This window comes from Patagioenas fasciata, chromosome 4 (genome assembly GCF_037038585.1).
Source record: "Patagioenas fasciata isolate bPatFas1 chromosome 4, bPatFas1.hap1, whole genome shotgun sequence".
In the NCBI taxonomy this organism is placed as follows: domain Eukaryota; kingdom Metazoa; phylum Chordata; class Aves; order Columbiformes; family Columbidae; genus Patagioenas; species Patagioenas fasciata.
In genome coordinates, this window is record NC_092523.1 from 25,187,699 (window position 1) to 25,201,217 (window position 13,519).

Genomic DNA, 13,519 nt, shown 5'->3' on the forward strand with positions numbered 1-13,519 from the left:
TGCAGTTTTGCAGTTGGTATTAAGCACTAAGCATATGACTGAAATTTAACCATCCATTAAAAAGCCAAAGCATTATTTACCAAGAAAAAAGAGATAACAAAGAGAGAAGGCATTTCACACATCACTGAGGAGGTGCATCAAAAGGCACAACTCTGCCAGTCAGTCCTTGGAGATCAGTATTCTATCACATAAAATGTGGCAGCATCTCTGTATGGACTACAGAGAACTAAATCAAACTGTTGGAAAATAATCTGATCGTTCTAAGTGATACTCTGGTTTCTGTAGCACATTCAACCATGCTTTTCATTTTGTATCTTAGAACATGAGTGAACTAGAAATGACTACTGTCTCAGATGGCCAAGATCTGTGTGAACATAATGCAAGGGTTTTAGCTTGTGTACATTTGCTGTTTGAGCATGCAGTATGATACAGCTGGATGGTTGCTGCAGTATGTCAAACCTGTTGAACAGGAGCTGTAAACCCTACAAGTGGTTTGGTATAAGAGAGAAAATTAGGATTTACAGAACTCCTCGATAACACTGTCAGGTCAGGAAAAAAAAAAAAAGAATTCTGTAGTAGTCAGCTCACACTTCACAGTTTAAAAATTTTGCAAAACACTGCACAGATTAAGGGAAAACTTTTCGGCATTCAAGAGTGTGAATTTACATTTTCAGTGGTTAAATGAGTTGTTGTGGTTACTTTGTGTTAAGCTAGTAAAGTCAAAATTAGACACAGATGTTGTCTCTAAAACTGGAGATAATTACTGAAATAAAGATGGAAAGATTTGAAGCCAGTGCTGTATTATACCAAAAGTTCAACACCTGCGTAGAGAAACGACTGAGGGAGCCAGACTTTCCTCAGTGGTGCCCAGTGACAGGGCAAGAGCACTGTGGAAAAACTGAAACGTGACATTCCACCTGAACATAAGGAAACATTTCTTTACTCAAATGGTGGTTGAACACTGGCAGAGGTTGCCCAGAAAGGCTACAGTGTCTCCATTCTTAGAGATATTCAAAACTCAAATGGCCAGGGTCCTCCTGGGCAACCTGCTCTGGCTGACCCCGCTTTAACTGGTAGGTGGACTAGATGATCTCAAGAGGTCTCATTAGATCTCTGATTTTACTACATATGTTCTGGTATTATACTGTGGCTATTCACACATCTTTAATCCATATTGTCTTATAGCTGGAAATCTTTTTTGAGACGGGATCATGTGTACTGTGTGACACTATTGCCTGCAGGAGCTTGATCCTGTTTGCAGCCTGCATTGATGGCTGTATGTCTCAGGTTACATACGTGAAGAGGAAAAGGTGTCCCGTCACATCCCTTTCTCCTGAAAAGATACAGCAGTGATGTAGGAGGACAGTTTGCAACATACACTCCCTGAATAAGTGTTGTCTGTCTCCTCAACGGAAAAGGTAGGAAGCCAGGTGGAAGCATCCTGGAGACCCAAATTTGATCTACCCGTGGTCACTTAGATCACTTTCTACACAATGAGCTTTCCAACAGTTAGCTTATTTACACTTTCAGGAATATTAAAATATTTTGGCAATTAAAGACCACTACCAATGTCATGCAATTAGGCTGTGACTGCATTTACTTTTCCTCTAATGGAAAGTGGTTTTATTTTTTACTTATTCTGGATTATCATATTAATTCAATTAATGTTTCACAACAATTTGCTGTTTCAGTTCTAATTCTAAAATCAGCTCTCCTAATGAGAGACCCTAACTCCACCCACAAGCAATCGTTCCAAATATTTACGCTGTTTTAGCTTCTCTCTTACTGCATTTAGATACTTCCCTGCTATCACTGCACTAAACAACAAATACAAGCTTCCAGCTTCAAGGTCCTATATACTTCAGTTCTGATGACATTTACGAAATGGAGGTTTTCTGAGCATCAGCCTGAATCTGATTTCAGCTCCTGTAGTCATTAAAATAGCAGGGATTGTTGTTCAGTCACAAATCCTGCCCTTTTTGGGCAGCTCTAAGTCCCTTTTCTACCTATTTATGAAAGGAAGGCTGCCATATTATCAAATCTATGTAAATTAATCTAATGTACTACAAGTTATTATATTAATAGATAGTAATATAAATGCTCAAATTGGTACAAATACTTCACTCAGAGTAGAAAATGTTTCTGAGTGGAAAACAACATACCAGCAATGCAGCCTTGTGACTATATGCTTTAAATTACTGGCCAAATCCTCTCTTCCCTTATAACTCTAATACTCATAAAACTAATAATAATAGCCATGTTAGGTTGTGAAATCTCTTTCTGTATTCCCATCTTGCTTTCCTTTTGAAAAGACCCTCAAAAAGATTGCTATCTTCTTTTTGTAATAGGAAGAAAGGAGAAGAGCTGTATACCTTTTCCTTTATATGAAATGCTTTCAGTTCCCGGTAATCAATTGGTCAGTTTGCTTATGCCAAATTTTTCAAGGTAGATGCCCGCTCACTAACAATGTAAATAAACTTGGCACTTCCTGTAGAATTACAAGAGCTATGTCCCAGCTGAACCTGATTTTTTTTCTTCTCTTTCATGAACACACAAGAAAAAGCCCTTGTCCCCCAAGGTGCATATACCACCAGTTGAAAGTCATTCAACAAAGAAGTGGAAGTTTAAAAAAACAATAATTACGCTAACACGCTTAGAAGTGTTTGGGCTGTTTGTATCTAGGTTTTCCTACCAAAAACATCAGGTTCAGATGTAGCATAAATTTAGAAGATATTGCTAGGCCACCAAATGAATGAAAAGTCCAGGGTGTACTGTCAGTTTCTAATAGAAACCCTCAACAAGTGAAGAGCAATAGCATGTTATTTTTATACTACCAAAAATTTTTGCACGTGCATTATTTAATGAAAACTTTGCTAAGTCTTGTTTAAGCCATAGATTGATTGATGTAAAAATAAATAGCTGAATTAATTTCTGATCTAAGCCCACTAAGTCAGATGAATTGCATCATATGAATTCAAACTGAATGACTTCAGATGACTCTGAGGTTTTGTTAGTATACTTACTACCTTTTTAAGCATATATATTTAAGTTGCTAATGACACAAAAAACACAACTTGGAAAGTGCAGACATGATGAGTGAATGATTCCTCCCCCTACCAGGAACACCGAATAATTTCAGTTCTGTCGTTTTAGGCATTTCTGCCTGCAGAACTCCTGCAAGTTCTTCCTCCACGCCGTTGCAGGGAAGCCCGGGCAAGGCAGCAGCAGAGCCATGAGCTCCCTAGCCGAGGGATCCGCCCGAGCCGCGCACGGCGGCCGCCCCCGTTCCACCCGGGAGAGGGCACTCTTAGACCTGGCCGCGCAACCGGACGTGGACACGGAGAGGAGGAACATGAAAGTTAAGATGACACCTTAAAACTCGGTCAGCTTGCACCACTAGTTAGTTATTTTTATGATACAGCTAATCTTCGGAATGAGTTGAGTCATTCAGACGCTGCCACAACAGGAACACAATATGACAGACAATAAACGTGCAGGCTAAGTTTATTTTTGTCATCTCTGAAATGTACTAAATGAGATGCAGATAAAAAAGACAACTTCTGGCACGTAGGCCTCTCTGTTAAAAGCTGAGATGACAGAAAGAGAGCTGTAGGTGTACGTTTGGTGGAAAATGAGGATTAAATTTTAAAATAACCTAGCTTTATGAATATTATTTCTTGCTGATTTTTTAAATAAAGTGTTATTATAAATGATTGTGTGAACATTTAAATGCAAAGTGCATAACACCTGATACTAACACAGGCTGTAAAGTTAACCCTTGAATGGATACCTCATGAAATAAACAAAATAAGAATTAAAAATATGTTGGACGTCCAACCTTTGTTTCTAAAGTCTCTGAAATCAATATACAGATCTTGAGAGAGCTCTGCTCTCCAATGAGAAATTCTCCAGCAACAAGAAAATATCACTCCTGATTTGATTTTTCTAAACTGAAGAGGTCAAGGTGAGGGTGGGGGAGTCTTGTTATGCAAGACACAAAGCAGCAAAACAAGAACAGAATGTCGCGCGCTGGAAAGTTATAGTTTCAAAAATGGTGTTTTCTTGTAATCACAGGGAATCATCTCAATAATTTCAAATTCTATCTGAATAATTCTATGAGAAAAAGATCCTATTGATATAAACAGAATAAAATTAGTAAAATAGGGAAATGAGAAAAAGATGACCAAGAATCTTAACTTGAAGAACAGAAATTTAATCATATTTAGTGCTGTCATAAGCATTTTGGAGTCCCCAGGAAGTATCCTGGGGCTGGGGAGCATCTGTAGTCTCAGACACACGAACCATGTACCCTGTGACTGTACTGTATGTACAGCGAGTGAGTCCAACGTGTGCAGTTTGTGCAGGAACAATAGCCACTTTCCTATGAAAATGTGGGCAAGTTTCCTATATATATGTTGTAGAATAGATAATATTTCCCATATTACATGGGAAATGATACAGTATTTAGGGTGTTTGTCTAGCCTAGCATCAGCTAATGAACAATGGCTGCCTTTCCATACTGAGAGCTTGGGCTGAGGTTGTACAGCCACTGATCTTACTTTACAGACACTGATCCTATAAACTTTCCTCCTGCAGTAATCTTAAATAGTTTGAACTTCATTTAATACACCATTTTTCCTGCACCTGCTTCCAGAAGTATTTCGAAACAATATGCCAAACATACTAAACAATGTGTGGATACTGAGAATTTTATCTCCCACTCTGCTAGTTATCATCAACACCAATGGGCAAAAGTATAGACCAATTTTTGGTCAGTTTTTGAAAGTTGCTGTTGAAAAAACTGTTTGGTATAAGGCTAAACTGATGATGGGATCAATGAAAGAACTATCTCCTGAAATGAGATATCCTATTAATACAAAATTCCATAATTCAAAAAGTGAGCTATTTTGTCTTTCTAAGGGTGAAAGAACTTAACTCAGAAGATACACACAGAGCTGTATTATCAACATACTGTAAAATATATTATGAAGTCAGACATGGAAGTCACTGAAATAACAAAAAGACGCTACATTCTCATATTTTCTAAGCATTTTCTTATTTCACAAAAAAAGCTCTAAAACAAATCCTAAACCAAACCAAAAGAAAAACCTGAAACACCTATTCAAAGACTGTTAGTCTGTGGTCCTGTTCTGGCCTAAAACCCCGTAGAGTCTTCTGCAAAATAGTAAACTATAGTAAAGCGTAAAACAATATAAGAGGTATACAGTGATAAACCCAGCATGCTGATTACATAAGGTACTGATTTTATGCAGTATTTTAATCCTGGCAGAACTCACCGCTACTTTGTTCTACCTTCCAAAAAGCCTTTCTTTATTCTCTATCTTTTCCCAAAGACAAAATTAACACAGTATATGGTGAATATGAAACAGCTGTGAGATAACTGAAGGATGCCTATTTAAGGACAAGGGAAAAGTGGGATATAGTAAGGAAAAGAGATGCAGTAATTAATATTAATTTGATTTGCTTTTTGCAGTAACAGACTCTGACATTTGTAATCCAAATGAGCACATGAAAATAAACCTAGATACAAAGCAGGCAAAAATCACTGCCCTTTACTGTGGCTGTTACTGGATGTCTACTACCTATAACATACAAGGACACTCACAGGAACACAAAGGATTCTGACACTTGATAAAGGTCATGTTTTCTACTCCATTCAGAGCAAAATCTGAATATTAGCTCAGCTTCTTTCTATGAGCTGTCTGAAAAGACATGAGGCATTTGACCTGGAGATTTTATGTGCTGCCTTTATAGTTTTTCTCTAGTACTCAGTAAGAGCTCAGCACACCATAAACCTAACTTTCATCTGTGAGCTATAAGAAGCAGAAAAGAGTTATTACGCTTATTTTACAGGTGAGAGCCTAAGGCACAGAGAAGCCACGGTCTACCTTCTCAAAATGAACTTAAGACACATCAGCAGGAGTCAGATGTCTAAATTATTCTGAAGATGAAGGCCCAAGTTCACACTAGAAGTAATTAAAAAGAAATCAGGCCTAATGCAAAATGATCCTTCCCAAAAAGGTGCTAAAAACCTCAGCTGAAAAACTGCATTGTGCACTGCATTAAAAGCAAGTTTCCATCTGAAGAAGACCTAAGGTGATGAACAGATGCATATGGTACAACATTCTTGCAGGAAAATAGTCTTCTTCCAGTCAAACCACAGGGGAAGAGTACACATACACAGAAAAAGGACTATGCAAATCTGTATTAGTTGGAATTTTTGTTATTGGTTGGGCCTATACTTTTTTTGCTATGCATACAATAGTTGAAACGCTGTGTATACTAATGAAGATAAATTGCAGACGACAGCCATACCAGAAGTAGATATTTGTTGAAATAAATGTCTATGTTGTACATTGTCCTGCACTGCACCATTAAGAAGAGACACTATAAAATCTTTCTATAGACCTTAAGGTCTTGAAAGCCTCAAGTTCCTGAATAAACAACAGTTGTAAATGCGATCTCAGGTTCCCCTTTGAAAATCTATCTATATACCGTACCATATTTTGCGCACCTCAGGCTAGCAGAGATGATTACTGGTATCCTATTTCAGTTTTCTAGATGGTGCAACATCTGTGGCTTGCCACGTTTGCTTCTGCAATAAAATACAACAGTCCATTAGACAGGAATGATGTTCACCTTTTACTCTATTTTAAAAATATTGCAGCAGAATCTATAAAAAGAAACAGTTCCTTACACTGCCTCCTCAGAGCTGCCTGCTCCTGGGCCTGCCGGGCCTGTGAGATCCCCGTCCCAGGCGAGGACGCAGCAGTGTCTCCAAGGGAAAGGCGAGAGTGTCAAGACTGCAAGGAGCTGGGCCAGCAGCGCAGTGTGTGAGGAGCTGCAGTTTTATCCAGAGACCATAAGGAAAAAAAGACCACAAAGATAATAGGCACTGCAGTATGGGCAGGTTGAACGGATTCTCAAGGCATGTGAAACCCCCCCTGGTTATCTTTGCTCCGGGACTTCACCAGAACACCTGTCAACTGGTCCTTGGCCCAGCTGTTTCCTCAAGGCCACCTCAGACTTTTCCCCTGCTACCTCGGGACTCGCCGGCCCAGCCCGGCTCAGCCCTCCCGAGGGCACCCCCTTCACGCCGGCCCGGTGCTTCAGGCCTCCCCGCACCGTGGCTGCTGGCACAACGCCGGGCCGGGGAGTCCGGTAGGGCCGCGCTGCCATGACGACACAACCGCCTCAACGCTGCCCCGACTCCGGCGGCGGGGCTCTGCCTGCGGGCGTTTCTCCACACACCTTCGCCAAGCGCCGCTGGGGACCCGCCCGGCCCATGACATGGCGAGCGGCGGCAGGCGGGCGCTCCCGGGGCGGAACCCCCGCGCCCCCTGGGGAGGCGGCCGAGAGCGCACGCCGCCGCTGGCCAGCGCTCGACCCCCCGTGACGGAGCTCCGGTGCCCGCTCCGCTCCGCGCACACGACAGCCCCTCCTGCGCGGCGGCGGAGCCGGCGGCACCAGCGCGCATGCTCGGCGCGGGCGCCATTTTGGTGGGGCCGGGAGTTATCCAGCGGGAGCGGCGGCGGTGGAGCTCGCTGGGCCCGGCTCGGAGGCAGCGGCGAGTGGGTGCCCGCTGCAGAGATGGCTAACATCGCGGTGCAGAGGATCAAGCGGGAGTTCAAGGAGGTGCTGAAGAGCGAGGAGGTCAGAGCCTCTCCCCTTCCCCTGTGTGCTGCCGCCGCCGCCACCCTCCCCCGTCTGTGTGTCTGTGAGTGCGGGCAGCGGGGGAAGGTGCGGGCGCCCCGCCGGCCTGCACGGGGACCCCCGCTTGCCCCTCAGCCCCACCTCCCCGTGCTGGGGGTGGGCCAGTCCCACGGCCTCGAGGAGGAGAATGGCGATTCCCGGGGAGACGGGACCCGCCAGCCGCCGGGAGGGGGGAGGATGGGGCCCTGGAGCCCCTCCCCCAGCGGGCAACGAGAGCTGCTGGCGGCCCGAGGGGGAGCGGGGCCGGCGGGCCGGGCCCAGGAAGTGATGAGGCGGCAGCGACTGTGGGGGCGCGCCCCGGGGAGAGCGGGCGGGCAGGCCCCCGCGGCGGGCGAGCGATGCCCGAGGGAGCGCGCTGCCAGGCCCGAGGCGGTGGGGCGGGGCCTGCCCGGCCCGGGGCGACCAGGGCCCCCGGCCCGCGCTCCCTGTGTCCCCCCGCCCGCGCGTGTCCAGGCCCACGCGCCGCCCCGCCGGGAGGGGGTGAAGCGATCGGTGAGGCCGAGGTGCGGGTATGTGGACTCGCATCCCCTTAAGTCGCCCCTCTGGTCAGCCAGAGCCTGAGGCTGCGGAGAATGGCTTTAGTTTTTACGAAGAGGGTTACAGGTAAATCCCTATTTATTTATGTTACTTTGATACAGAACTGCCTTTACCCCAGTGCAGGCTTATTCACCTTCAGGTGGATGCTTTTAAAGCCTCACTCATTTCAATCATGCTCCCTCGTTTCCTGAGCAATGTGTTTCTGAGGTATGCGGCGGTCAGTGAGACACCATGACTGCTTTGAAGGGGACGTTTAAGAAGTTTTGGTCAGTGTTGGGGACATATAGCAGCGTTTGCAGGGTCGCATCAATACAGTTCTTGCGGTGTCTGTAGCTGAGTTGGTGGACATCAGCCAGATGGGTTGTAATGGTTGTGTCGTCATTGTCATCCTGCTTGGGATGATGTTGCAGGTTAGATGCTTGTGAAATGTTAATGCGAACATGTAACTCTTAAGGCAGGTGTTTATTGAAATCTGGACACATTCACAGAGGAAAAATGGAAAGGATAATTTTTGAAATATACTAATGACTTAATGAAACAGTGTTTAGGGTAGCAGTAGTTGATGTGCTTTTAAATTGTGTGCTAACAGCATTGTTGCTATGCAGCTTGAACTAGCCCCTAGAAAAACGTGAGGGCCTGGTTTTACAGCTGCCCTCAGAGCCCAGGCTGATTTTGCTGAGCTCTTGCACAGCAAATACAGAATTGCATGTAAGCTAAGGGAAATTTCTAGCTGGATACCTTTATACTGAAGCTGGAAAATCTAGACCTCGTACCACATATAACCAGCTGATTTTGTGAGAACGAAGAAGTCTGTAGTTTCAAGTGTTGTCTAAAAGCTTCAAGACCCTTTCACTTTGCTTTATGTAGAAAAAAAACCCCTTAACTTACATAGGAATTTGGGGGGAGGTCTGTTCTCTTTCTGATTTTCTTACTGTTACGGTTGGATCTAGTGAGCACGTTTTTAATCTTTCCTGTTTGTTTAGTCTGTGCATTGAAGGGCTCAGTACAGAATGTTGGAAATAAATAATATCAAATTGCTTTTAAGCTGCCTAAGGTTTTCCAAAAAGAAGACCACAATTCTTAGGAAACTCAAATGATGGAATTTCAAAATTAAAATACAGAAGAGTTTGATATTTCTTCTTTTTCCTGCCATTAGGAAGCTGCATATGAGTGTTATACTGGTACAGCACTGTGTATGAAATTGCTGTTTACAGAATATACTAGCTCCTCTGTCTTGAATGCAGAATTTCAGCATTACTCAATAGTTGCCTGAGTTGCAAGCAAAGTTTTTGTGAATGTTTGTACATTCAAAGGCAGCCAGACTATGGTGTCAGTACCACTGAGCACAAAAACATATGGAGTGAGGTGGTGAATGGAGCTGTAACTAAATAGTACAAATCAGAGGAAAAAAGGTTGTTTTCTAAGTGATTTGTGTGCTAAAATGGTTATTATACCTTGTTTCTTTAAAAAAGCTTTTATGAATGGTGATGCTAAATTTTGTATTTACAAGCTTTAAGTCCCCCTCTGAAGGCAAAGTGGCTCACATTATCTGCACTTAAATTATTCTTGATTTGATGCTTTGAGCTACACCTGAACATGAAGAGCAGACCACCTGTTTCTTTGCAGATGCAATATCAGCACAAATGCCTGGGCAGGCAGGGGTGGGACAGGGACACTTGCAAAAAGTACATAGGAAGTTTGTCTTTCTCTAGTACTCACCTTTGGGCTGAAATGGGGTGGTGGAATGAAAAATGTTTCTAAAAGGGAGCAGCTGGATGTCAATTAATTCCTTCTGCATTTGAAGTATGTATAGGAATCACCAAATTTCACTTGTAAATATCAGTGAAGGAAGAGTTCTGAAAAGTGTGTTTATCCGTGCTATGGTTAAGGATCTGTGGATCCTTGGACAAGGATTCTATGAATCCTTGCTATTCCTATGACTAAATATACTTTTCCTATACTTAGCACTTTCTGTTTACTTAACTGGCATATTTAGGAAATCACTAAAATGTGAATTTTAGACTTTATCTTGATCTCTAGTTTACAGATAAGAGATGAAAGATTTTTAGTTTTTTTTGAGTCTGTTGCTTCTTGCCTCTTTTGAAAAAGCATTTAAAGTCTTTTCACACTTCAGCAACAGAAGCATTTTTGCTCTGATTGCTGTATTATTTCTAGCTTTATTATAAGCCCTACATGTAAGCTTAAGAATGAGATATTGTGTATTTAAGAGAGATCCTTATAACTTTCCATATCTTTAATATTTGAATTAAATACATGAAACCAACAATTTGTTTGCCTGGAGTACTCTTCGAAGTGTGATTTAAGTAAAACTTTTTACCTTTGTGTGTGGAAAAACCTTTAAAATTCTAAGATAGATGAGATACTGCATCTTTAGCAAAGATGAAGCTGATAAGTTAGTACAGGTAGTAACTTGACTGGTTGAATATGTGCTAAGGGTACTGTGCTGTGCTTGTATTAAAATTCTAGAAAGAGTAAGCAGTACACTAAATCGCATCTTACTCCAAATCCGAGTCTAGGCAAGGCATGAGTTGCTCAACTTTGCATCTTTTTTTGTTCTGTCATTTCATTGATCTGTTATCTTGTTGGTTTTATGGACTTAAATTCTAAATCTGCAAAATATATTTTGAACAAAAGCGTGAGACTGCAGCATAATGGAGAAACCAATAAACAGGTGGAGAAAGAATAGTGTCTCCCTTTTGATAAAGTGGGAGAAGGCTGTGGTGAAAGTTAGCTGATATTATTTCAGAACAGAGCTACTGGAATATTGCAATGAGTAGCCAAATCCTTACCTGCTCTCTGTTTGTAAGCAGCAGTCTTATGAGAGGAAGTGGCTTTCTGGTCTTTAACAATGAACAGGAATGTGTTGAAAAATCTTGTTGTCACCTAAAGACTGATGATGAGAAGTATTTGTAGTTCATTGAGTATGTTAAACAATGTGTGACTTGTTTTCATATTTTAATAGAACACTGTGTATTATGCTTTGAAGAAAGTGTATTATGGTAGCATTGAAGGATTCAATGTTTAATTGGCCATCCAGTTTCTTGGATAATGTAGAAATGGGAGGTTGGCTTCTGGCCATCTGAAAGTCAGAGGCTAATAGATGTGGTGAAATGACTCTTCTGGTACTGAAGTTAAGGCATTGGGAAACAAGCCTTCCTCCTAGCAAGAAGAAAGTTGCTGGTATCTCTACCACAAAGTATTCTTCTCTTATGAATATCAAGAGGCAGGGGCTTATCTGCATGGGAGGTAAGCCCAGATAGAGCTGGGAATAAATTAAACTCAGCTGCAGTTATATATTATGAATATCTGCATGAGCAGATATCTGAAGTAGTGGTTAAAATTTGTAGCTTGCTTGAATCCGAAATAGCATTCAAGTGGAGATAGTAGGTTAATGGCAGAATTTTGGCAAAATAATGGCAAAAAATGGTACTTATTTCCAAGAAGGAAGTAGGTGTTTATTTTGGAGTCCACTGTGTGTTTTTGTGATTTAGAGGAGAAAGGGAAAGGTAATGGTAGTCTGCCATACTGTGTCTCCTCTTAGACTTTTAGGGTTCTAGTAGCTCTGGTGTTTGCTTTCATCATTGCCTGTAGTGGTCTTGTGATTTGTAGCAGTTTGTAGTAAGATGCAAAGTGGCATCTCTGGGATTTTCTTGCTGTTTGGAAAAACCATAAGCATTTAGTCTTCAGACTCAGAAAAACTTTTTTTTTTTTTTAATTGTATTTGGGCAGTCTTGGGTGGTAGAAGTTGAATTCACATAGATGGAAACTTTTAGTAGTAATTGTGCTTTAGCATTACTGGAAGGGCCTGTTGGAAATTGTGGGTGCTTGTTTTTCTTCCCATTTATCATGTAGAACCCACGCAGATATCTAAGAAGTCTCCTATTATGACTTCTGAATCAGCAACAGATTTTTTTTTTAAACAGTGCCTATTTCCTACTAATACATCTTCTTAACTCTAGATTCATAAGAAAAGTTTTACTGAAGTCAGTAGAGGCTTAGTGAGTGCAGTGGGACTGTTTGTGTGAATAAAGATAGAGCATGCCTGGTTAAATAAAGGTGTGAAGTTAGAGAAGGTATAAAGATGGCAACATTTAAACTGACATTATATTGGTACCTATCTCTGTTCAACCTCTCAGCATGCTTGCACATGATAAAAAAAAAAAGTGGTGGTGGGGGTGTCAGTGTGCTGGAATGCAGGGCTGCTAAACAATGGGGTCTTAGTAGGCTGGAGAAATTAATGGGCTGTCGGGAACTTTCTAAAGTTCAGCAGAGGTAAGTACCAAGTCCTGCATCTGGGAGGAAAAAGTGTCACACACCAGTGCATTCAGTGTGGGGACTGACTGCAAACCAGCAGGCTAGCAGGAGAAGACCTGCGTGCATGACCCAGTGGAGAACTAGTTGAACGTGATTTGGCAGTGCTCTTGTGGCAAAGCAGCCCAACTGTATGCTGGGTAGTATGTAGTCAGTGGGTTGCAAAAAGTGATTCTTCACCTCTGTGCTTATGAGACCATATCTGGGGTACTTGGTCCAGTTTTGGGCTTTCCAGTGTAGGACATTGATATACTGGAGTAAGCCCAGCAGAACACCATCAGGGTGGTTAAGGGGCTGAAGCACATAATGTGTGATTAGACAGTGAGAGAATGAATGTTGTTGAGAGAACTGTTCAAAGGGACATCTTTATGTCATCCACAAATACCTAATGAGAGGCTCTGGAGAAGAACCAGGCTTGTCTCAGAAGTGTGTGGGGATAGGATAGGAGGCAACAGACATAAGCTGGAACATGGGAAATTCTGTCTAGACACCAGGGGAAAAAAATTACAATGATAGTCAAACATTTAAACAGATTGACTGGTGAGGTTGTGGCATCTCTCTCCTTGGAGATACTCAAAACTCAACGAGTTCTTGAGCAGCCTACTCTCTTTGAACCTGCTTTGAGCAGGAGGTAGAACTAGAGACCACCTAGGTGTCCCTTCCTCCATGATTCTGTATTTCTAGTATAAATTTTTGTTTTAATTACTATATTTTTTCTGTTTCTGAAAGAAAACGTCTAGACGGCAGCTCCAGTTCTGTCACCCCGCCTCATAGAACTCCCCTGTAAACAAACTGAATAATTTGAAAGTAGTCTTTTTCTTTTTAGTTCTGAAGTTTCCACTGTTGTAAAACAATAGTGAATCCTCTTCAAATTAGAGACTGGGGTTTTCTAGTAGATGCAAAGCTGTCAGGGTTT

At 42.2% G+C, this 13,519-nt stretch overlaps 2 protein-coding genes across 3 annotated transcripts in view; one reads left to right on the top strand and one right to left on the bottom strand.

Moving 5' to 3' along the window:
• SMIM14 (small integral membrane protein 14) overlaps nt 1–7,413 on the bottom strand; it is a 55,688-nt gene extending 48,275 nt beyond the window's left edge. The window contains exons 1-3 of the mRNA XM_065837123.2: nt 7,273–7,413; nt 6,719–6,862; nt 6,522–6,616 (exon numbers count right to left, since the gene is read on the bottom strand). Coding sequence (XP_065693195.1) covers nt 6,522–6,524 — 3 coding nt within the window. The 5' untranslated portion in view covers nt 6,525–6,616; nt 6,719–6,862; nt 7,273–7,413. The remainder of the gene's footprint in view (nt 1–6,521; nt 6,617–6,718; nt 6,863–7,272) is intronic.
• UBE2K (ubiquitin conjugating enzyme E2 K) overlaps nt 7,297–13,519 on the top strand; it is a 44,604-nt gene continuing 38,381 nt past the window's right edge. The window contains exon 1 of one of the 2 annotated variants that reach the window (XM_065837120.2): nt 7,297–7,674. In XM_065837120.2, the coding sequence (XP_065693192.1) occupies nt 7,312–7,674 (363 nt within the window). In that variant the 5' untranslated portion in view covers nt 7,297–7,311. Of the gene's footprint in view, nt 7,675–8,230; nt 8,338–13,519 lie in introns of those variants that run through there. The other variant, XM_065837122.2, reaches the window with a different exon arrangement.